Source organism: Sarcophilus harrisii, chromosome 6, assembly GCF_902635505.1.
Source record: "Sarcophilus harrisii chromosome 6, mSarHar1.11, whole genome shotgun sequence".
Classification (NCBI taxonomy): Eukaryota; Metazoa; Chordata; class Mammalia; order Dasyuromorphia; family Dasyuridae; genus Sarcophilus; species Sarcophilus harrisii.
In genome coordinates, this window is record NC_045431.1 from 144986636 (window position 1) to 145012868 (window position 26233).

Consider the following 26233-nt stretch of genomic DNA (forward strand, 5'->3'; position numbering starts at 1 on the left):
GTGAAGAAAATGATCTTTCATATATAGATTTCTTGTTCAGTCATTTCAGTCATGTCTGATTTTACATGACCCCATTTGGGGTTTTCTTGGCAGATTCTGGAGTGTTTTGCCATTTCTTTCCCCAGCTCATTTTACAGATGAGGAAATGGAGGCAGACAGAGTTAAGTGACTTGCTCAGGGTCACACAGCTAGGAAGTCTAAGACCTCACTTAAACTCAGGTGTTCCTGCTTCCAGGCCAGGCATTCTATCCCCTGTACCACTTAGCTGCCCCATAATAAATAGCCCCTTGAAATGAGTTTTCCAGAGGTAAAGTGGATTTCAAGTCCCAAAATCATGGTTCAAATCTTGTCTTTGTTGCATACTTCCTGAGTGATCTTGGGCCAGTCACACAGTCCTCCCTGTGTCTCAATTTCCTCATCTGTAAGGTGAAACAGTTGCATTAGGTAGATTTTGAGAACTCTCCCAATTATGAATTCAATCAGCCCAAAACTGAAAAAAGCTTGTGAGCCACTTAACACAAAGGAAAGGTGGGTATGTCTGTTTGTCTTTAGAACAATCCATTACTCCATTGGTCATAGAAGTTGTGTATGTGTTATGTGTATGTGAAATGTATTGCTTTGTCCTCTTCTAACTATAGTCCAAGTTTTCTTTTTTCTGACCAGCAGCTCTCTCTCTCTCTTTTTATGGCAAAGGCTCCATGTTAGATTATTTTTGATCACATTATCGCACAAGTCATTTTAATTTTGCAATTTCACTTTAATTTGCACAAGTCACTTTAATTCTGTATCTCAATTTCCTTATCTGTAAAGTGGGAATAATCCTTCTTCAGTTACTACCTCACAAGATGATTGAGAAAATTAAGTAATTAATAATGAGAAAATTAATTAAAATAATATGTGAAAAGTACATTCTAAACAACCAAGTACAAAATCAGGGAGAGTCAAGGTCCCAGATCTAGAGCTGGAAAGGACCCTAAAGGCCATCTATACAGCCCTTCTTTCAGATGAGGAAAATGTAATTAGGAGAGAGTTGTTGCCCAAAGCCAGCAAGTAGCAGGACAAGAATTTAAACTCAGATCTTTTGCTTCTAAATCCAATTCACTTTCTACTGAACCACATCATTGTCATCATCACCATCGTTATATTAATTAATAGTAATAGGTCAGGGTGAGTACTTAATCCAGTATTACTAAGAATGAAAGACAGCTAAATGGTACCATGAATAAAGCATTGGACTTGGAGTCAGAAGATCTTAGTTGAAATTTGGTCCCAGACTTTTACTAACTATATCACCCTAGGCAAGTCATTTCACCTCAGCTTGCCTCAGTGTCCTCATCTGAAAAATAGGGTTAATAATAGTGCCTACTTCATAGGGTTGGTGTAAGGATGAAATGAGATAACATATATACAGTGCTTTGCAAACCTTAAAGCAATATATTTTTCCTATGTTGGCTATTCTAGGAACTATTCTTTGGAAAGACTAGTGAGCTCACTATTAGTAAACAATGCTTCCAAGGGATGAAATGTTTAGATTTATTTTCCAAAGTAAATAAATGAAATTGCAACAGATGTACATTGGGGATTGAAATAAAAATCAAGTATACATTTCTTTGCAGTTTCTTTTATTGAAAAATACATTTTTTAAAATTCATTAAGAACATTCACAAAACAACACAGTACAAATGCTATCACAACCAATCTCAAGTGTTGGTAATTAAAGGTAAATAGTCCATTCCCACACAATCCTTTCTAAAGTAGTTTCTTCCATGTGCAACACACCATTAGTGCAATTCTCAGACTGGACCTGAAGTTCTCTTGTTCCAGGCTTATTGCAGACTGAGATCTGATTTCACCAGCTTTCAGTGAGGAAGGAGTTCTCCACCATGTCTGTGCTGAAAGCAAGTTACATATTCACATTCTTTCCATTTTCCTCATTTTCCCCCATCACCAGGGGAGCCACTCGTGGATCAATAGTCAATGCCTTAGTCCTTTTTGTCACACCATCCATGTTCCTCTCATTGTATATAACTTCCATAATACTCACATTCTGTTTTAACGTTATTGTTCACAAGTAGAACCAAAGAAATATTGGCACCAACCTCCTCAGAGGAGGGAAGAGACAATGAATCATCCATCATAGTATGGATATAAACATTGAAGGTATTCTCAGGACATTTTGGTCATCCACTTGCCAAAGCAGATATAGGGAAAAAATAAACCCCAGCCATGGTGTAAATATGAGAGGTGCCCCGTAATGGCACAAGGTCTGGTAAGTTTCCATGGATGTGATATTATCTCTTTTTTTCCTGTGACTGTTGGTATTCCTGAGACAAATGAAATTGTTCAGTCTCAAAACCTGTCCTAAACCACACAATCAAGGGTGGGAAGAACCCCTACTACTCAAATCTTTCATAGTAGACTCAAATATAAGGCACTGACTCATAGTCAATAAATATTTGTACCACTAGTCTAAAATCTGCTTAATAATACCAGAAACTAAACTCAGCATACATTTGGGACACTATCAGATCTACTTCTCTTAAGAAATGAAGTTATCAAGTAGTCTTATTTTAGTCACTTTATGTTTATAGAAAGTTTTACAAACAACAACAAGTGACATATATATATATATATATATATATATATAGTTTTTCTCAGCAGTGCTGTTGAGATTCAGGGCACCTCAAATAGGGTTTGGTTTGTTTCTTTGTTTGTTTTTCAAGTATATTTAGCCAAACTGCAAACCCTGAGCATGTTTGGTGCATACCTCTATTTTGTAAACTGTAATATGAGACTCCTCCTTGAGCACCACATAGAAGAAAGTATGCCATTGGTATTTGCAAATGCAGATGCGAGTATCCTAATGTATTTGCTTTCTGAGATTATCACTATTAGGCTACTTAGATATCAGTATTCTCCTACAATCCAAAAATAATTTCTGGTACCAAAAACTTTCCCCAAACTTTTTATCGCTATTAAATCTGAAGACACCTAAAATAAATTCCTTGCTCTATAAGGCATTGGTGAAAGAAAGCAAAATCTAAGTGTAAGAAAAAGAAAATCCAGAATGCCAATTTCTGGACATAGAGGAGTGAACTTTTCATGAAAGCTAACTTGGAAATCTGAGTTAGGATAAATACATCAGTATATAGTTTGTTCTTTTCCCCTATCTACACAGTCATGCCCACAAATGTCCTAATATATTTCATCCTGAGGTTTGTGCCTGGGGGAAGGGGAATACATTCTGGTGAATTAAAATTTTATATTGACAATGATCATGACTAAAGTCTTACTCTAGAATGGGTACATCTTGGTGGGGTGGTGACCCTTGGTTCTCAAAGGGTAGGTCAGCAGAAAGCAAGCTCTGGAAAGCCAATCAATCATCATTCAATCTCTTAATTAACAATCATTTGGTAAATGGCTATTGGATGCCAAGCACTGTGTTAGGAGATTTAGGAAACAAATTTAAAAATGAAATTGTTTCTTGCTCTCAAGGAGCTTCCATTCTATCAATAAATCCTAACAAGTATTAATAACAAGTAATAAGTAGTTCCTTTGATAAACTGTTATCTAGAAACCAGCCTAGCTAAGGATGAATGCATTTCTCACCAAAGAGATGACAAGAGCGTGATTTTTCGTTTGGGTCACAGCAATTAATGAAGCCTTCTACAAATTGGTTCTACTATGGTATTGTGAAGAAATGAATCACCTTTGGAAGTACTGTTATCAAATGAGCTAGGCCATCCAGAACTCCTTAATATGGGGCTGATTGAAGCCTGACCATTTTATCAATAGGAAAAGAAAGCATATTAAAGTAAAGAAAGCATAGGCTGGTACACACAAGTTACTTGCAGACACAGACTAAATGGAAATAGGTCTCAAGTCAAATGACCTGGTTCTGATACCAGATCTATACCTTATACCTGTGTGGTCTCTCTGTGACTTAGTTTTCTCATCTAAAACAGGAAAGAACTGAATTAGGTAATCTTTAAAGTCTCTTCTAACTGAATAACAAAGACTTTGCCATTCTTCTGAAAAGACTGAGAATTAAAGAAAATTTATACAATGGTAGATGGCTGTCTTAAGAGATGCCCTGGTGTTAACTGGGTTTGATGTCAGAAGCTCTCACACAATCTTATTTTATTTAAGATAAAGAAAGGAAAGACAGTTGCAATTAAACTCCAATAATTGATAGAGCTTCTTCTTCATTACTATTTAATGCAACTGCAAGAAATGACAAAACAATACAACATCAAGAATAGGTTTATATTAAATTTTTAAAAAACTTTTTTCCTACCCTCTGACTTGAGGTAGAGAATTGAGTTGCAATTCTGGTATAAGGCATTTATTTATAGTCAAATCAGAGCATTGGAATTGGTAATAGCTAGTGTAAAATTAATTTTGGAAATCAGCGGATTTATAACTTTGTCTCTTATTATCCATCTCATTCTATATCCTATAGAATTCAATAAAGAGGAATAGCTCCAGTACCTAATATCTGTCTGGAACAAAAACAAAGAAGCAATATTTCTTACATGCTCATTTTCTACAGAATTCAAATCTTTCCCAACATAAGAAATCAAGGCTTAAATGTGCCATGAAGAGTTTCTGAGGTTGTTAATTGCACTGAAGGCTACAACTCTCTTCCCCTGGGTTAAGATTCTTTACCAATGATTTAAGCAATGTTGAGCAAATCTTTTCATGAACTCTTTGGCCTCAGTTTCCACTTCAGTGGATTGAATTGGGTTATATAAGACTTCATGGGCCCCATCTAGGTTGAACATTCTTTTATGTTCTTCTGTGTTCTTAGGAAGATAGAGAATGGAACTCAGGGTTTGGTAGACCAAGTTAATATTCTACCTGTGACACTTGCTTTCTGTGTGATCCTATGTGAGTAAGTCATTCTAGGTGAGCTTCAATTTCTTTATCTGTAAAAGACAGGAGATGGACTAGATATCCCTTATTATATTAAATCTATGATCCTATGATCTCTTTAACACAATAGCTACATTCTCCAAAGCTATCTTTGTGGCTTTTCACTGATCTTATCAGTTTTTCTCCTGTTAGGTCAGCATCCGTCTCTGGCAAACAATAAGGAGTTTCACTGGGCAAGTTCTGATTCTTTAGCATGGACAGTCACATAAGTGCTGCCAGCAATTGGAGTCCAGGTTTTGCTTCCCCACTAATATTTCATGAGATGAAGGGGTCCAGATATAGCAAAGTGACTCACTGAGGAACCTTGGGCAAACTACTTATGACCTCAGTGTTAGTCACTGCCATCAGCAAGAGGTATAAGTTGTGTAAGAGCACATCAGAATTAAATGATGCTTTCAGACAGGATTTAAAAGCAAAAGGCAAATAAAGATCCAGTGGCATTTAGATTCTAACATATTACAACATTATTTCCAGAGGATTCTTGAGAGCATGCCATGACCACATTCTAAATCTTATTTCTCTGATAGTCATATTCTCAGCCATGGAGAGTTGGCTCCTATTCCTTCCATGCTCATACTTATTTCTAGATTAGGATCTCTCAAGGGAGCCCCACATTTACACAGTGGGATCCTTTTTAGTAATGATTAGCAGAGCTAATAGATAAGAGGTGTGATTATAATCTCCATGAGCCACACAATCTCACTCTCTATGGCAAAAAAGAAGAAATTTTAAAGAGAAAATATTGCTGGGTCATATTTTCAAGCCAAGGGTAATACTTTAAATCACCAGGTTTTGTTTTGTTTTGTTTTCATTTTGAACAAACCAGAAAAGGAAAATAAATTCTTTAAGAGAAATACATAGCAATATTGGTTCTGGTATCTCAAAAATCAGATTAGGAAGCATTTAAATTCAGTTTTTTCTCAATAAGATATTTAATACTATTTCAGGGCAAGCAATCCATATTCTCTTGTCATTTATGACTGTTCAAGATTTGTAGGATAGCCTTCCTTAAATTTCCCTCAAAATAATAACAAGATTAAATCAGTGTCTGTACAATCAAGGCATAATCAGACATAATGGAAAGAGTCTGCAGGTCTAATAATGCTGTTGGAAAAGCAGTCTTGCAAATATCAGGAAGAGAATCTTCTGCCATTTTTGCAGGCCACAGATTGGCCACAGCGAATCAGATTCACCTGAACTTCAAGTAACATCTCGTTCCATTCCCCCAAACTTTCTTCATTGTTCATTGTACCGAAAAAGCAAGCAGCTATCAAAGGGAATCATGAAAATGGGAAAGGGGAAAAAAAACAAACAACAACCCAGACATCACAAACTTGTATCAAAAGCCTGCATTCTGAAAGAAAAATGCTCCCTCATGGGACAAAAAACTTAATTTCAAATTCACTCATTGACTTTCTAATACGATCAACCTGTCATATTTTCAACATTTTCAAGTGACATAGCACAGTACAAAGGAGAAAAATAAAACCCTTATTTCCTTTCATAATCACTTTTGAGATCATACCAAATCCTTTAAAAATAACTCATGAAACAAAAACTGGAGAATAACCATGCATTCTAGTAGGGCTATCCAAAATACTTCCTTATCCCATCTAAAATCCAGATGTGTTCTGACTCCACCCAAGAATCCCATAAGATTCCAAGTATCAATAAAATGCTCCTCTGATCCAAAAAAAGATAATTTTTCTTATTGGCCAAATTATTTCATAAGCCCCATAGGAGGACTAGCACCTTTCATTTACAAGTTTTAATTGAACCCTGTGAACAATTCAAGCATTTTTACCTTGGGGACAAATATATGAAGCTTACATTCTGCATTCAATATAAAAAGAAGCAATTTTACAGAGAAAAAAAATAGTGTTATTTCACTTGCTGTGTAAAACTACAATGATGTATATTGCTTGGAAAACAAGAAACTTACACACTTGGTTTGTATGGAGCAAAAAATAAGAAAAAAAGTTAGCTGTTTTACACATGAATTCTTAATGCTGCTGCAAGGTGATTTCCAGATTAAATGAGGAGAGTCCTTCCACCTTGTTCCTATAAAAACATATCCAAAGAAAACATTAATTTTAAAATACATCTTATTTCGTTAAAATTACAAAATACCCCCTAAATACTGATTTTAAAAAATCTTCCTTAAAAGGTTGATTCTGATGGTTATTGTAGTAAAGTTCAACATTTTAACCATTTACTTTGACACAAATAGCATTAGAAAAGAAAGATTAGTGTTTTGGAAAATATGGATTCAAGTCCTACCTATTCATTACCTCTGTCACTTTGGGCCAAAGTTTGCTCGGGTGTGAAATGAGAGTGGACTAAATGGCCTTCCTTCCAGTTCAATATAAGAACCCATACTCTGTTCAGTAAAATGTTGAGCAAAGGCTAACTTCTCAATCAATCAACAAGCATTTATCAAGCATCTATTGTGTATCTTGGGTTCAAATCAAGTCAATAAACATGGTGTGGTGGAAAAAGCAATGGTCTTAGTCAGAAGTCTTGGTTTCCAGAACCAGTTTGGATGCTTACTAGCTATGTCTCTGAGCCTCAGTAACGTAACTAATATATATATATATATATATATATATATATATATATATACACTTAAACTCCCTTACCAAGTTTTTGAAAGAAATATGCAAACCATAATGTTTTATATAAATGTGAACTATTTTTTAGTATCACAACAATTTAAAGTTTTGTGAGGTTAGATCTTACATTTAAGAGTGGAATGGAGGCTTAGGGGTTGTCAGGTGTGTATGTGTATATTTAATGGGCCATACTGGACTATTCCAATATTCCATTAAGCCTGGAGTCAGAAAGATATGAATTTAAATCCAGCCTTACACACTTACTAGCTATATAAATTTTACTAAATCACTTAATCTTTGCCTGCCTCAATTTCCTTATCTGTAAAAATAGGAATTATTGTAGCACTTACCACTTAGGGTAGTTGTGAGGATAAAATGAGATAAAGTTTGTAAAGTATTTTGTAAATCTTTAAATTATATACGATTGCTAATTATTATTGTTATTATTACCATCATCATCATCTTTTATTTATTTAGGACCAAAGGCATACTTCATCCTTACCATAATCACACAAATAATTCAAGGATAACACTAAAAATAAAACATTTTAATAGATTAAAATAATTCATATTAGAGGCACATACTAAAGATAACAGAGGTATTTTACTTTACATCACAGAATCAGAAAATGTTGATCAGAAGTATTTATTAAATGCCTACAGTATTCCAGGTATCATGCTAGATACTAAGGATAGAAACCTAAAGCTGAAATAGTCCACCATTCAAGTAGCTTTAATTCTATCAAGGAATATATATATATATATTCAGAATATCCTAAAACTCCTTGTATTTTAAAATTTAAAAATAATTATTGCGATTATTCAGAGTAGAGGCTTACTTCATTTTTAACACAATCACATAGCCAACTAATATATGAAAACTTGAAACTTAAAACACTAGGACTTTGGGGACACTTGTGTGTGTAAATGCAAAATACGTGTAAAGTAAAATACAGAATAATTGGAGAAATTAAAAAAAACTTTCTGTAGGGGGTAACATTTGAGCTGAGCTTTGGGGAAAAAAAAAAACAGGGATTCTAAGAGGTCATTCCAACCATGGGGAACCAGAATGACCTTAGAGATTACTTAATCCACTACCTCCTCCCCACACAATTTTGCAGATGAAGAAATTAAAGAAAGTTGCTTGTTCAAAGTTACACACCAGGTGATATACCTGAAAAGTTGAATTGAATTTTTCTAGATTGAATGCTGTGGAGTTAGATATTTAATAGAACTCTGGAGGTAGTGTTCTTATAAATTACTTTGAGTAAGCATTTGCTTTTTACAAACCTGGATTTCTGTATGCTTCAAAATGAGGCACATACTAGTAACAGTGAGCAATGCTTCCGAATCCATTCCAAGAGAGTCATGGACATGGCAAAGCATAACTTGAAACTATTTCTAGCAACTAAAAATAAACTGCGTCTATGTACCTGTACTTTTCCATAAAAAGGAAAGTTTTTCTGATTTGAAGAGACCAAATGTATACCTGCCCATTCTAGGCATCTAGGTGGTGGCGTAGACAGAGCAATGAGTGTGGAGTCAGAAAGACCTGAATTCAAACCCTATCTCAGGCACTTACAAGCTATGTGACCTTGTTCGCCTCAGTTTTCTTAATCATAAATTGAGAGAGTCAGATTGAATGGCCTCCAAAGTCCCTTCCTTTCAATTCTCAGTGTGTGATATATATGTATTTTTATAAAACTATGAAGAAACAGAGAAGCCTACTAGCTACCTTGGTAGATATAATCCCATTTCACATACAAACCATACTGTAATAGCAGCTCTTTGGCAATACTAATCATGACACTAGTTTTTCTCTGTATTAGAACAGCTATTTAAGAACTGAAAAGTGCAAGTGAAATGACTGTGAAAATGTCTATAGCTTCATAGTTTGTGTTTGTATTTTTGTACATTTTAATTCTTTGATTTAGAGTGGGGTAATAATAGCATTTCAAATTATATGCCAAACCTTACTCCTGTGAAATTCAGAGGAGCCATTCTGTATTGCAGAGAGCTGTCATTGTACCTTAAATTCAATTTTGTGTGTGTGGCTTTTTTTTTAGCTTTTTATTGTCAAAATAAATAGATAGTTTTCAACATTCACCCTTGCAAAATTTTGTGCCTAATTTTTTTCTCCCTCCCTTCCCCCCACTTCCTTCCTTAGACAGCAAGTAATCCAGTATCTGTTAAACACATGCAATACTTCTATACATATATTGTGTGGCTTTTTTAAAACAAAAAATTGCTTGATTTAAGGACAGATCATTTTCCAAATTTTATATGGCATCTATCTCATAAATTGTATGTGTCAGAAAATGAATACATTTCTAATTATTTCATTTCTCCTTTTCTGTGTGTATATAGGGCTTTTTTGATACCAAAATCAGTCCAACCATTTCATCAGCTATTTCCAAGAAAGTGGAAATTCTTTTTCTTTTGTTTTTTTTTTGGAAAAGGACATTCTCATTCTTTTCCCAAAATCTTTTGACTCCTTTTCTGTCCTCCTTTCCCTCAGTTTCTTACAATAAGGTAGCCTTTTCCCTTCCAAAAATCAACCCTTCTATATAGGCACTTGATCCCTTCTCCTCCTATCTTCTCCAACAGATCAAATCCTAATTCTCCCTTTCCTTATGATGTTCGACCTCTCTCTACCAACTTCTTTCAAACATTCTCAAGATTTCCCAATCCTTGAAAATCCTTCAATAGACTTTGCAATCATTTTGAGCTATTATCCCATATGTCTACTTCCTTTCTCAGTCAAATTTCATGGAAAAGATACATACATTCATTGCCTTCAGTTTCTCTCCTCACTCACTCTTCAAATCTTTGCTGATTCCCAATCTTGTCTGGGTCCCAATCTTGTCACTCAGCTGAAATTGCTTTTTCAATTATCACAACTGCCAACACTGATGATCTTTTCTCAATCTTAATCCTTCTGCATCTAGCTGCTGCATTTGACTACTCTCGCCTCTAAATTTTCATGAAACTACTCTCTCATAATAGTCTTTCTATCTGACTGAAGTTTCTCAGTCTTCTTCACTGAATCATGTAGCAACTCTCATCTCACTAGCTGAATGCTCCCCAAGGTTCTCTCCCATGGGCTTAAAAATCATCTCTATGCAGATCCATCTAACCCCATAATTTCCCCTGAGCCTCCATCCCACATTACCAACTATCTATTGGTCATTTCAATAGTCCTGTAGTCATTTCCAGTTCAAAAAGTGAACTCATTTATTTCTCCTTAAACTCTTCCCTCTTCTGAACTTCTCTATTTCTGTCTAAGGCATCACCATCCTTCCAGTCTTCCAGACTCATAACCTTGGCATTTTGCATGACTGCTCACTCTCCCTCATCCCACAAATCTAACCAGTTGCCAAATCTCGCTTTTTATACCTTCACTACATGACCTCCTCTCTGACTCATACCCCTTCATTTCAGCCCCCTTCACCTTTCATCTAGATTATAATAACATCTTTCTAATTGGTACCCAGTCTAAGTAACCCCCCTCCTTTTATCTCCATTGCAATCGCGTCTCCACATTGCCAAAGTGAAATTCTGTAAGTGCAGATCTGACCTTGCCACTCCTCTGCTCCCCTACTTCCCTGTTCCCCTGGTTAATTAACTCCAGGGACTCAATTCATTTCAAGGACTTTCTTTTGCTTTTAGAATAATATATAAACTCCTCTACCACTTAAAACCCCACCCAACTTAGTTTTAGGCTGTCTTTCTAGCCTCATTGAGCATAACTCTACCTCTTGTTCTCGGCATTCTGGCCAAATGAGCCTTCTCTTTCTTTTTTCACATAATGTTTTATTTCCCACTTTCATCTCACATGCCTAAAATTCATTCCCTTTTCTCATGCCTCATAGAATTCCTGTCTCCTTTAAAATATAGTTCAAGCACCATCTTTTTTTTAGGAAGCCTGTCCTGATCGCCCTTAATTACTAGTGCCCCCAACTAATTAACTTGTATATTTTTCTATTTATTCACTTTATAATTATGCTGTATTTATTTCCATATGTACATATCTCCTCCATGAGAATGTATGCTCCTGGAATATAGGGATTGTTTCATTCCTTGTACCTTCTCTTCAGTGCCTGCTTCTTAGTAAGAACTTAATAAATACTTGCTGAAATAAACTGAACAGAAAAGATGAGTTATATGGATGAAGATTCCAAAGGATACCCAAATTATTCCCAATTTCTCTCTTTTCAGTTTTCTTATCTTAAGGATCAAATACTTTGGCAACTCATGTGTTATATGCCATTCAATTCACTGTATCTTTGTATTAATAGCCAGTTTATTGTGGTGGGAAAAAAATATTTGCCTGGGATATCAGAAGCTTGGAATCAATGGCTGACTTCACCATTAATGAACTACTTCTATTTTCACACTTATTAGACTCACAGATTCACTTAACTCATTTAACTGAGTGCCTCAGTAAAGCTATATTTAAAATGAGAAAGTTGAATTAAATAACATGAAGGTCTCTTCCAAATTTGGAAGAAAATTGGTAGATTATTGGTATTCCCCTCATCTAAAACTATGGTTGCAAAAATACAAGAGGAAATTGTAGACAAAATATAATAGAACTAAGTGAAATAAGGATTTTTCCCAAGGAAGTAAATTTTTTAAGATTCAGAAAGAGCTCTCCTTCCCTGTCCCTTCCTTTTGTCCAGTAAGAAGTCACTGTAGGTGTTAGGTATTTTTCTCCCTTCCATTGAAGAGAGCATAAGAATATTTTTATTAATACTAATAACAAATATTGTTAAGAATATCTGTTCTGGAAGTTCCAAGTTCAGATTCTTAATATTTCTTATTACAACTTCCAGTCATTTTTTTTAGATTTAGTGGTGGTTTTGTCAAGTAGATCCTTGCTTTCACTGTTATAAGTAATTAATTCCCTTATAGTAGATTACCATTGTCTCTACCTTAGAAAGTTTCCAGGGGGTATTGAGTTTAAGTGACTTGCCCAGAGTTGCATAGCCAGGACATGTCCGAAATTGAGCTGGAATCTGGTCTTCCCGAATCCAAGAATTCTCTCTCACTATGCCCAATTGCTGCATATACCTTCCTGGTCATTCTTATCCAGTTTTATTTTTATAGAAGGTTTCGTTTCACTTAAAAAGAACATCAAAATCAATGATAGTAACAACAATAATTTGTCTTTATCTAGCACCTGTCACTTCACAGCATACTTTCCTCAAAGCAATCTGTGAAGTAGATAGGAACAAGTGTTATGCTTATTATTATCTTATTGATCATTATTTCAGGTGACGAGTTGGAGTAATTTCTACTAAGGATATCCTCATTCTCTCAGTCACCTAAGGTTATTACCTCTAAGGTATTCTCAACTCTTCCCTCTTCTCATCCTCCCACATTCAGGAATTTGTCAAATCTTTTTATTCCATTCCCAGAACATCTCTGATATCTCTTCCTTTCCCTCTACTCATAACATCAATACCCTAGTACAGACTAATTGCCTTATGTAAAGTACTCATCCGGAATGTTTTTTCCTCATATCTGCTTTTCAGAAGTCTTGTCTTCATTCAAACCTTAACTCACATATCTCCTTCTATGGGAAAAACTCCCTCACCCCTCCCAATTCTTGGAGTTTTCCAACATGACTTTTCATCATTCTATAGGTACATGTTGTGTCACCTTGCTTTAGTAAAAGAACATAAGCTCCTTGAAGGCAGAGACTGTTTCATTTTTTTTCCCATCTCTAATGTCTCATGCAGAGTGAAGTATTTAATAAATGTTTGTTGATTGATTCAGATATTCTCCTGTTTGAGAGGTGTGGTGATGTACTGCACAGAGAATTGGCCTTGGAGTCCCACTGCTGAAACATATGGGTTGTATGACTCCAGAGAAGTTCTTTATCTTCTCAAGGACCTTGGCAATTCTCCAAGATAAAAATTTGCAGAGTTAATTTGCACTGGTTACAAAGAATTTCCTCTTTGAGAGTTTCTTATACATCGATCTAGTTTTAAAAAATCATTTCCTACCTCTCTTTGCTTAGAATTATACCCAAGTAGAGGGGAGAATTGTCATGTGTAGCTAACAGTTCATGCTTTGGGTTATAAGATATTTTTAAAGTCCCCAAGGGATATCAGAATATCCTGGCATTCAACCAATTAGACACAGTGACGAAACTGGTCATCTAGAATGGCACTGTAACTATTCCTGGTAGGTTTAGGTCTTACTCCACACCAGGGCAACCCCAGGGTTAGGTTGGGTTCACATAATTTGGTGCTTCCCCTGAAGTTCTGTTCTAGGGATAGATTGACTCTGGTGATCTAGAAAGGCTCATTGGCAAACTATAAATAGCTGAATCCCTACCTGAAGCATACATCTTCTCTACGGCATCTCCCAGCCTTTCCTTGAACTCCTGCAATGACAGGGAACTCCCTACTTTACAAGGCCTCCATTTATCATTATCAGCTCCAATTACTAGGAAGTACTTTTTTATCCTGAATGAAAATCTTCCTCCTAGGAAATTCCATCTGTGGTTGATTTCAGAGTTGTTGTTGTTGTTTTTAATTAATCCCTTCAAGGAAGGTTCGGAGGAATCTAACCTAAACATTCAGGCATTTCTTGTATGGTTATGCCTCAAGAAGATTAGATCCACCGTGACTGACTAATGATTTTATGTACAAAAGTCCAGCCAATAGCCCACAAGTGAGTTTCCCAGTGCAAAACTACTTGGAAGGATTTTATATGGCATCATGGCCCTAAGTTTTGGACATTCCTTGGCCCAGCCCCAGAGCAAGGTGATGTGGAGATTTAGTTGGATGATAGAGGGGTTGGCTCCTAAATTGTAATAAGTTTAGGGGAAAGGGGAAATAAGAGAGAATGCAAATTACAGACTAACTCATGGGCTACAGAATCATATAGCCTCATCTCTTCTCTCTCCAATCTATCCTCCACACAGCTGCCAAGAAGACGTTCCTAAAGCATCCTCTGACCATCTGTCTCTCTCTCTTGCTCAAGAGAGAGGGTCACAATAAATATAAATCAATTAGAGTAAAAAATAAGGTTTTTTTTCTTTCTTTTATTGGATCTATGATTTTCTCAGGGTGGGAAACTCCCAATAAGGAACTTTCTTACTGATTCAGATCTGTACCTGTTCAGAGCAAATGAGAAGCTTGGCAAGTTGCCAGTGGTCCAAAGATATTAAACATTTTGCCCAGAATCACACAGCTCATAAGAGCCTGGGGAAGGACTAGAATTAGTTCGTCCCAACATTGATACCAACTCTTTACTGCTGATATCATGATGTAGGAAAAATTGCCAGGGAAGAAAGGAAGCACAATAGAGTGAGAGAGGAGGCAGGATAGTAGAAGATAAGGATAATTAAGCACAAAAGTAGCTGAAACTAAGAGAAAAGAATAGACGAAAACAATTGCAGGGAATACATTGAAAATGGCTCCTGACAGGTTGCCTTCTTACTTCAGGAGTCAAGCAATCTTGTTTCAGTTATTAGTACTCAGGAACACATTGATTAGAGTTTTAGGCCAGAAGTTCTTTTATAAAAACTTATTGCATGGAAAGAGACTTTTCAACATTCATTTTTGTAAGATTTTGAGTTCCAAATCAACAAGCATTTATTAAAGCTCCTAGTGCATACCAGGCAACTAGATGGCACAGTGGACAGAGATCCAGGCCTTGAGTAAAGGAAAATCAGAGTTCAAATGTGACTTCAGATACTTAAGAGCTGTGCAATAAGCAAGATACTTGATTCCTGCTTGCCTCAGTTTCTTCATTTCAAACATGAGTTAGAGAAGGAAATGGCAGTATCTTTACTAAGAAAACTCCAAAAAGGGTCACAGAGTCAGACATGACTAAAATGACTGAACAACAAACAAAAAGGTGGTATTAATCATAACCCTAAATCACTGCATGTTTCTAACTATAGAAACCAAAAAGGAAAATAATTATTATAATAATGGTGAACATTTACATACAGGCTGCTGGTGACTCAATGGATAGAGTATTGGATCTGGAATCAGGAAGACTAGAGTTCAAAGGTGGCCTCAGACACTTAATAGCTGGACAAATCAACTTCCCTATTTGCCTCAATTTCCTCATCTATAAAATGAGCTGGAGAAGGAAATGGCAAACCATTCTAGCATCTTTGTCAAAAAAACAAAACAAAACAAAAAAATGGGATTGTGAACAGACCTGACTGAAAATGATTGAAAATGACTAAATAAAAACTATGTTCCAGGCACTGTAATTAGTGCTGGGAAAACACACTCGAAAATGCAAAACCAGCCCCTGCTCTCAAGGAGCTCACTGTCTAATGGGGGAAGTGATAAGAGAAGAGTTGTATGCACACAAGATACCAACAGAATTGATTGAAGATGATCCCAGAGAAAAGACATTAATATTTGCTAATGTACTTCACTATAGTATTATTAGTACTGACAAAGATCTTTTGAAGATGGTAAGATTTGAGCTGAAATCTAAAAGAAGCTAGGAGATAAGGTGGGAGAGCATTTCAGGAATGGGGAACAGCTGGTGAAAAGGCACAGGACTGGTAAATGGACAGTAGTGTTGGAGCTAGTGCTACTGGACCATAGAGTATCCATCATAGCTCCCAATTCCCCCCGCCCCAACTGCCAAAAAAATGTAAATTCCTAGAGGGCAAGGACTACCCCAATTTGGACTTTAGATTTCAAGAACCTAGGACAAGATCTTTGCACACAGTAAACATATAATAATTGTTAAGTGGAAATTGTTGGATTCATAATATTATAAACCCAAGTACTATCCACTGGCTTATTCTGAATATATATCCTTTACATAGCTGTTCTTTTGAAGACTATGAATTCAATTGCCCCAAATTAACTAAAACTCAAATGAAAGTTCCTCTCTTTATTTATCATAAGTATTAAATACCTGAAAGCTAACAAGGTAGACTATATCGAGAGCCTGCCTCAAAGTCTGAAAGATCAGAGTTCACTTAATAACTGTGCAATCTTGAGGGGTCCCTTAAGTTCTCTGTAGCTTGGGCAACATTCTAAGACCTAAAAAAAAGAGGCAGCATAGAGTATTAAAAGGTAACTAGAATTGGAAACAAAAAGATCTGGACGCAGGGCCAAGTTATGTGATTCTGGACTTGTCAATTAAATTTCTCTGTGTCTCAGTTTTCTGAAAAATGAAGAACTTGTACCTGATGGCTTCTGAGATCCCAAACAAAGCCTTAAGATCCTAAATTCCAAACCAAGTACTCAGAATTAGGATTGGACCCTCATCCAGTTCTATGCACCACTGCAATAGCCTCTCATTTGTTATCTCAGTCTCAGGTCTCTCCCTACACCAATTCATCCTCCACAGAACTACTACTAAAGTGACTTTTCTACAACATAGGTCTGACCTTGTCATTCCATTCCCTTCTTCCTCTCCCAAGCCTAATGGCTCCCTTCTGTTAGGACATAGTAGGATATCAACTCCTTTGTTTGATCTTTTGAGCTTTTGATGACCTGGCCTCTCCTACTTTTCTGGCCTTCTTATACATTTTTCCTCTCCATGAACTATTTCCGTGATGTAAACATCTATCCTGGGCCTTTGCTGTGAATGCTCTCCTTGCTCACCTTTTGGAATCCCTACTTTCCCTTCAAATCTCAGTTCAAATGCCATCTTCAAAATAATGCCATTAGGTGCTGTGCCCTGCCTCCTCAAACACCATTTTGTATCAGTACTTTGCCTATACTTATGTAGCAGATCTTGGAAGACAAAGGTCTTCTTGTCATAGACATCATAACAGGATTTTTGAAATGGATCTCTGCAGGTAAAGCTCTGGAAAGCCTGCTCTACTCCATGAGTACTTGTTGTCCTCCCCTACTGGAAAGTAAACTACTTGAGGGCAGGGATTGTTTCACTTTTGGCTCTGTATCCCTAAGAATTAACCTGTGCTTTAGCAGGTACTTTATAAATGCTAATTGATTGACTAATGGCCATCATCTCATTTTCTTCTCACAAAAAAACAAAGGTGGATTGGATAGGTATGAATGTCCTTATTTTATGAATAAGAAACTTGAAGTCCAGAGAAACTAACAAGAGCCTTGCGCAATATCATATGTCTATTATACAACACATGGTCTCTAATTCACAAATCTTCTGATTACTAATCCAGAGGGTTTCTCACACTGAACAGACAAACATTCCTGTTCTTTGGTACCTTTCCCTTTTTCTCAATTTACAGGAGGTAAGAACTCACATGTATCAATCAACAAACATTTGTTCAAGGTGCGTTGTGTGTTAAGCATTCTATTAGAACCTAGGTATACAAAGAAATTGATAATAATGATAATAATTTTATTTAGATTTAAAACGTCAATATTTATAGAACTATGTATTCTATCTGATATATCATATTAATCTAGCATATCATATTGTATAGTAATGTAATATATTATAAAAATAAAATAATTATTAATATGAAAATAATAAAATATACTGTTTAATATATTAGTATATTATAATGATATTAATCATTATAAAAAGATGATATTAATATAATATGTTATAATAGATGACATACTAATGTGATTATAATAATATAATATAGTAAATTAGATGTGATATGTGATATAAAATATAGTGTTTTATACATTAATTATTAATAATCAATAACACAGTGCATATTAATTATATTAATTATCTCATTTGGTCCTCACAACATTATAAGAAAACTGCAGCTGAGAGCTTCTAGAACCTGCCCCTGGGATCACCCATCTAGGCAGTGCCAGAAATGCTATTCAAATATGGGAAATCTGTACATTCTACAGAGATAATGACATCTCTATCACTACCTTTCTCAATAATAAATACAAATAAAATTAAATCAATATAGCTCTTTAAGGTTTTAAGGTTTCCTCCCAATTCTTCTGTGAAGTTGCTGGTAGATGGATATTCAGAAAAAAATTCCATAGTCCAGGTGTTTGTCCATGGTCGTGCACTTATTTGTTGTCAGCCATAAGGCAGGTGAAAGAGTTGGGAATATATTTGGGGAAAAAAAGGTGATTTAGAAACAAAAGACATTAATACATTTTTATTTTAAAAAATCTAAATACTTGCCCATATTCAACCACAGACTATAACTCTAAACCCTAAATGTGATCCTCTTAGGATCAGAGAATCATAGAATGAGATAGAATGTCAAGAATCTCAGAGAACATCCAATCTAAATCTACATTTTATTTATTTATTCATTAATTTTTTTTTTTTTTGCTGAGGCAATTGGGGTTAAGTGACTTGTCCAGGGTCACACAGCTAGTAAGTGTTAAGTGTCTGAGGCCAGATTTGAATTCAGCTTCTTCTGACTTCATGATGCTCTATCCACTGCACCAACTAGCTGCCCAACAATATCCTTCCTTGGTCACCAGGAGTGAGAAAAAGCTTCAGATCTGAGTCAATGAAAGTCTCCTATAATTGTACATATATAATCTTGTACATATATCTATATCTATTACATATATCACACAATAATGGAGATAAGAAGGGAGGAAAAGGAATTCTATTTTCTCCCAAATGCCCACAAGGCAAAGACAGCCTTTCCTCTTTCCCCCAATCCCCTCCACATGCACACACTTCCTCCCCTCTCCCCTTAAAATGAAGTTTGAAGATTGGGGTTTGGGTAAAGATGTCTTAGATTCAAAGAAAAGAATAATTTGTGTGTAATGATCCCTTTGCTCCCTACAGAGTCCTGGATGCTCTCCTAAGTGAGAGGTTGAACAAGAAGCACTGTTTGCTAGCAAACTCATGGGATATGCCTTGTGTCTAAGAGGATAAATCAAGGAGATAGTAAGTATTTTTTATTTGATTTGATTGCTTTTTCTAATGAAAGACAGCATTTCCCCCCCTCCCCCCCACTGAAATCCACAGGGTGCAGTCCTGAAAAGAGAAGTTAGTATCCCAGTGTACATAAAATCTCAGGTTAGGAACATAGAATAGCCATCCTGGGTCTCTTCATGCACAGTCAAAAGGTGGCGACCCAGCCAGCAAGAGGCCGTATATTGCAACATTGGTGTCTTCAGATTTCAGAAAGGTCAAATTATGTGAGTGAGAGAGAATACACTTGCGTGTGTATGTAACAGATACCTCTAGTAATAGCCAATGAAAACATAAATGGGAACTTACAATCAAACATCAGAGCTAAAGACCAAGAGCTTAAGAAATGGAACTTCAATTTAGAATATTTCAAACTGCCAGAATTAAATAGAAAAGAAAGATGAGATAGAGGGAGCATAAACTATGTGGTTTCTGATAATCACCTTTAAAAAGAAAAAAAATTGCCTTTGGTACCCACCGAAAAGCAATCAAACTTGTATTCTTAAATTTGGCTGTCAACAAATACGTACTTGGTTCTGAGAGCAGTGCTAGATGCTGAGGATAAAAAAGATGATTAGGAGCTCATCAAATGTCAAATTGACACATACACACATACGCCAACTACTTTATTATTTATGTTATTTGACCATAGTAGGAGTTTGGGAAGGGGAGGGGACAGAGAGAAAAGGTTGGGAGTGGGGGTGGGGGTCAAAAAAGCCAGAAGAGATGCCTATAGAGTGTGGATAAATAAAATCACAGCCAAACCCCAAACCTCATTTTCATTTCTTCTCCAAGTTCACCGTTTTTCAGAGCTTTAGCAATTCTCTAAAGCATAAAGTCGCATTACCTCTCCTGTCTCTTGCACTTAGTTCTAAGGAAAAGTAAAATGATTGAAGTCAGGAGAGGGGGAGGAGAGGACAGCATCACTTTGGAGGGCAATGTAGCAGAAAGAGGGAAGGGGAAGAACCTGGGATTTCCTAAGTGTAAATATATATAACTCCCAGTAAGAAAACTCCATCTGCTAGTGCAGATTGGCCCCTTCAGCTCTGGAGAGGTGGCCACTAGAAATTTAGCTCCTGAGTAATTAGAATGGGATGAAATATAACCTCCCTGAAATGTGCACATGGCATTTCTCTCTCCGTCCACTCTGTGAACTCTTGTGTCCCAGCAATGAATTGTGCATATGCTTATTTATGTATACTCACATCTTTTCCTTATATGTATATACTTATGTATTTCAATATCATCGGCTTTCTTTGTAAATTTTTTGTGTTTTATTTCATACATTTAAAAATATGATTCTGGGAAGGGCTTTTTCAAACTCCCTAAGAGGGTTGTGACACATAATAAGAAGCTGAGAATCCCTACTTTACAATTTATGAACTTCAAACAAATGAAATTCAAAACTTACCAAGAGCTGCTTCCATTTGTTTTCCCATAAATGTATTTGTTCATCATCTGTGTTCCACCACGAAGCTCATGGTGGTACCATCAAAGGATGGGGGCGTGATGATCCTTGGCCCCAGTGGTTGTGAGGTGATGCTGATGACAGGCTTGCCATGCACCTGGGCAAACCCCTTGGCGCCCACAAGCTGGGAGGTTGCAGTGGGGCCAGAGGAGGAAGTAGAGGAGGGAGGCTGGCCCATGGCAATAAAGTATGGGGTCTCAGCAAAAGCCATATCTCTGGGGGCTACTGCTTCTTTGCCAGAGGGATCTCTAGTCATGGGAGAGAGCTCGCTTCCTCCAGGCGGATGGGTGAGGGTTGTTGGCGGCAGGGCACTGGGGGGCAGCATTGGGGGCAAGAACCCAGGATAGATCATATAGGTGGGGCCATAGGCACCAGGGCTCAAAGCTAAAGGAGGAACAGGGATGGACATGGGAGTCATCGCCTGCTGCTGGGAGGTCATGGGAACATCTACATACTGCCCAGTCTCTGGATCAAATAGCCGCCTTGTCATGGGTTGAACCGGTGTGTCTACCAGATAGTACTGGCCAGTGGTCAGATCTAGCAGCATCTTTCTCTGGGTCTGCTGAGGCTGTGGCTGCTGGAAGGGGTCTGCTGGGCCTGGAGCTGCTGTTGCAGGGGCTGGGGCAGAAATGCCGGGAGGGGAGAAGCACAGTACTTGTGGTTGGGCCCCATGAAAGGTGAAAGGCAGTGACTGCTGGTGATAGACAGCCGTGGGGGGGTGATCAGGACTCTGGGGTACTGCTGGGGCTGTGGTGGCTGGGTCCTGGGCACTGTCTGTTTTATTGCGCCAACTGGGTCGACTGACCCCACTGCTCTGGGCCCCCTTGGCATTGTTGGGGACCTGGCTGCGGGCACTTAGGGGTGGCAGGCTACACAGAGTGGCAGCAGAGGAAGCCACTGCTCCTGCTCTTCCAGGTACTTCGGCACTCCCCACGTTCCCTTTAAGAGGGCTGGTCTGGTAGTTCCCACTGTCACTGCTGGCTGAGTCCAAGCCCTTCTCCCCATCAATGCCGTTTTTCTTGCTAGTGGTTTCAGTGGGCAGTGCTCGAGTGGCTGGAGAGATCTTTAGGGACCGGAGTCCCTGGGATTTGATCCCTTTTGCCAAGGAAGAACTTTCCTGGGCAGGCCCTTGAGGGAACTTGCCTGCGATACCACCTGCCACTACAGCTGTTTTCTGGGTACCTACTGTGAAGGTATTCCGGTTGCTAGGTAAGGGAGGTAAGGGCTGCAGAGGTTGGGTCCTCTCCACATCTTTGTGGGTGGGGGGAATGTAGAGAGATCGGGGCCTTTCCCTAGCCATGTTCTCAAAGGCTGCAGCCCTGGCGGACACGCTCTCGGCGTTGGGGTTGGAGTTTCTCCGCTGAAGGCGTTCTGGGACCACCCCCCTCATAACCACCCCGCTCTTCCCCCCTGGCCCTCGTTCTTCTACCTCGACCAATCTTTTGGCTGGCTTGCCTGCTTCCCCCCCATTGCCTTCGCGTTCTTCACTCTCGATGAGGGACAGCACGTGACTGTCAGCCATCATGGGCAGGGGATCACTCTTGCGTTTCCATTCATACCGATTGAAGCTATACAGCTCCTCCATCGATCTCACGGCTGCTGTGAGCTTCTCCAGCGCATTGCGCGTGGGCTTTGGAACTTTGACTTCCTCCTTGGCCTCTTCTTCTTTAGGTTTTTCCGGTGTCTTCTGTGCAGACGTCTTAGAGACAATCTTTAATACAGGCAGGTGGGACCCCTGTTCAGTCTTATTGGGAGCAATGGTGGCCACAGGTAACCTACCAGATGCCCTGTGAACTAAGACTGTACCTTCTGGAGAAGAAGAGGGAAGGGTCCTAGTGGAAGCTTTCCCCATGCCATCCCTTAGATCTCGGTCCAGTCCTTCTTCTCTGGGGTTCGCTACTGCTTGGCACGTGATTACCATCGGGGACAGGGACTTAGAAGCACCACCCCCTGCAGAGAGCTGCCTGGGTTTCGGTCCCGAAGTTGCCTGTTCAGGGGTCACACTTCCTTTATCACTGCTTTCCCCAGATCCTTTGATCAATTTCCTGACGTCTCTCACCTGGTGGAGTGGCGCTTGAGTTTTGGTTTTGTCCCTCACATCCCGCACCTGGAACTGGGGCACCTTTTCCAAGCTGTCGCCCCTGAAAAGTTTCTGCTGCGCTCTGCTATTGTCCTCGATGGTCTTGAAAATGGTTGAAGAGCTGCTACCTGCCAGCTTCGGGGTGAGTAACTTGGCTATGTTAAAGTCAGCACTGGGCTCCTGCACGCTGCCCAGGCGGATCTTGATTTCAGGGACTTTGGGTTTGATCACAGCCGTGGAGGCAGCCTGGGTTGTCGGATATTTAGTGGCCTGTTTTCTGGGCTGCTTGTCTTTGGGAGTGTGCTGGATGTTGGGGACGAAGAGTCGGGACATGATTGTTGACTTGCTGGCAGATATCTCCCCAAGGTCAGCCTTCCAGTCCCCACCTTTGGAGAGCTTCAGTTTCCGGATCGGGGCCTTCTCCTCCAGTTTTTCAGCCTCCTTCTCCTTCCACGACCTGAAGGCACTGTTCTGGCTGCGAAGGAAGATGCCCTTGACAGTTTCAGAGGCGCTCTTCTTAATTCCACACACCTCTTCTGAGCGGGGGGCAGTGAAGGTTCTGTTGGATCCGGCACTGCTTTCCCGGGGAGCACTTGCTTGAAAAACTGGAGATTTGTCTTCGGAAACTGGAGTGTCCCCGCCGGCATCTGAGACACTGACCACTGTGTACTCGGAACTGGCCTCCGAGTAGTGGGAACTCTGTCTTTGCAGACTCTTCTCAGGGGGCTTCTCCCAACCTGAGGAGTCCTCGGGCTCCCTGGAAGAGCCAGGGGGTTTCTTGTGAGATGTGTCGGAGACTTCCCCCCTTTCCATTTTGAATTCCTGCTCCCGCTGCATCTTCTTAGAGATGACATTTTTGAGAAGACTGGAAGCAAATTTGGATTTTTTCTGTGTGCCTTCGGCCCTAGAGGAAGGCTTACTGCTTTCCGAGGTCTCAGAGCCATCGTCTGTGTAAACTGACCCCGAGGCCTTGTTGGCACCTTTTTTCACAGACCCAGCAACAGAACTTGCTTTGCTCTCGCTGCGTAAATTTAGTGTCTCCAAAAGGGTGACTACTCGGGAGCCGCCTTGGACCTTTTTCTGGAAGCACAAGGGTGTCTCCACGTGGGTGATCTCCCCATCCACCTTGCTGACCACAAATTCCAGGGCCTTGGTCTGAGACTTCTTGGACTGGATGTAGAGTTGGTCTGCAGAGGGCCTGACCCCAGCACCTTTCCTCAGCCCAGCAGCCACGGACGCCGCGCTGTTCTTCAGCAGGCTCTGCTCCACCCTGGCCCCCAGACCGGCACATTTTAAATCCAAGAAGGTCGACCAGCGGCCAAAGCCCACGTCGGAAAGGGCTGTGGAGGAAGCTCTGGAGCTAATGTTAAGGGCCTCAAAGTAAGGGTAAGCTAGGCTCCGGAAGGCTCGGGATGTCAGGTTACGCACCTCTTTATCCGCATCGTCCAGCTCACTGACGGCACTGGACGCCCCACTCGAGTAATCCACCAGCTCCTTCGCCCGGATGGCCCCACACCTGGTCTGCAGGCGGGCAGGTACGGCAATAAATTTCTTTGCATGGTCTTGAGCTGTTGCTGCAGCTGGGTGCGGCTTGGGCAAACTTGAATTGTGTTCAGCAGCTGAAGAGACTCGGAGGCTCATTTCGCCTTCATGCTTGGCAGCGTGAATAATGTTTTGCTTTGCCCGCACGTTGCTAGGCTCATTTATAGCCCGGGAAGTTGGTTTGATTGATAGGCGGATCTGGCCTGGAGCATTCCCACAGCTGCTTGTGGCTGCTGCTGCTGCTGCTGCTTCTGCTGCTGCTGCTGGAGCTGCTGGAACTGCCTTCTGGGGCTCGCCTGGGGGCTCACAAGGGGGGGTGGCAGCAGCAGCCGTATCGGTGTCACTTTCAGAGAGGGTGCTGCCCACTTCGGTGCTGCTGGTGTCGCGGCCGTCGCTGGCCATGGATGCGTGCCCTGGCTCGCTACTGATGGGGGTGGGAGACCTGGTGGCGCTGGTGCTCGGGCCAGTGCTCAGGTAGCAGCTGTCTTCGGTCGGGGTGGCGGTGTCCCCGGGGGTCTCATCGCTACCACCAAAGGAAGCGTAGTCAACGAACGAGTAGATCACGTTGTTGTCCTCGAAGTCCCAGCGGGAGGCCAATCCGAGGTCAAAGTCTGTGTCCTGTTCGACTTCACTCAGCTGGATCTCATGGGTGGTGATGTAGTGAGCCTCCTCATTCGGTGGGGGGTGGCCGCAGCCCTGGGACTTGGCAGGGTTGGCCCTGAACCCTGCTGCTGGTCCTCCTCTTCCTGCTCCTCCTCTCGCTTTTCCCCCTTCTCCCACTCTGGGCGGGTGGGCTGGATTGTAATCCTCAGGGCAGCTGGGCTCGCGGTCACTACCCTCACCGCTCTCACTCTCGAAACCCAAGGAAGAAGACGATGTGGCTGGACCACCAACGGACGTGGTCGTGTCGTCCAAGTTGGGGGAACAGGCTTCCCTTACCTTGTCCGTTGGGGAGGAGGAGGCAGAGAAGGAGGAGAAAGAAGAAAAGGACTCGGGACTCCCATGGCTGCAGGAGAGCTGGAAGCCAGCAAGATCCGAGGAGGTAAGAGTCTGGGGTGTGGGGGCAGTGGACTCTTCCGGGGGGCTGCTAGCTCTGCTCTGGGGGTTGTCACCCACTAAAGTGAAGTTCAAAGTCCCAGAGCTTTCTCTAGCTGCTCCAGCGGGGCCACAGATCTCCACATATTTTACTTCCCCCGATGTCTTTGGAAGTGTCAGCTGCTGCTGTTGCTTGAGGTCTTGGCTGCCTCCTCTACTGCCCTCCCCATCTCCGATCTCACTCAGTTTGGGCTCTTTCACCAGGTCAGGAGCAGTCACTTCCATACTGATCCCTTCCTCAGGCCGCAGTGACAGGAGGAGACAGCAGTGAGAGTTGAAGGTATCTTGGATCCTACTCTGGCCCCCTCTGGGACGAAGAGTTGCTTGGAGAAGGGGCCCACGTGCCTGGACTGAACCCCCGGCTGGGGACGCTTCTGCCACTGATACCAGCTTCAACTTCTTCAGCCCTTGTGGCGGGGCCTGGGCCAACCCAAGGGAGATGGGAAGGCCCCTGTATGGGGTGGCGGAGGTGGCTGCAGTGGTCCGTGCTGGGGGGGCTGCTGCTCCTGCCGTGATAGCTGCCAGGGTCTTGTAGCTGAGCTTTCCCGTACAGTTGTTGCCTTGGCACTGTCTGCAGTTATGAGACTGAATGCCATTGGTAACAGAAGGAGCAGCATCTGTAGCTCTACTCGGAGACACCCAGAAATGAAGGGAAAGCAT

The 26233-nt window shown here is 40.3% G+C and overlaps 1 protein-coding gene across 1 annotated transcript; it reads right to left on the bottom strand.

Moving 5' to 3' along the window:
* Positions 1–1545: 1545 nt before the first annotated feature.
* On the bottom strand, positions 1546–26233 carry C6H4orf54 (chromosome 6 C4orf54 homolog). The gene is made up of 2 exons (XM_023505758.2): positions 20800–26233; positions 1546–6996 (listed from the first exon to the last, which is right to left on the bottom strand). The coding sequence occupies exon 1, from the start codon at positions 26231–26233 to the stop codon at positions 20843–20845; it is 5391 nt and encodes a 1796-aa protein (XP_023361526.1). The 3' UTR covers positions 1546–6996; positions 20800–20842.

Coding starts and splice junctions, on each gene's coding strand:
- C6H4orf54 (XM_023505758.2), bottom strand. CDS start 26,233: ATGCTTTCCCTTCATTTCTGGGTGTCTCCGAGTAGAGCTACAGATGCT.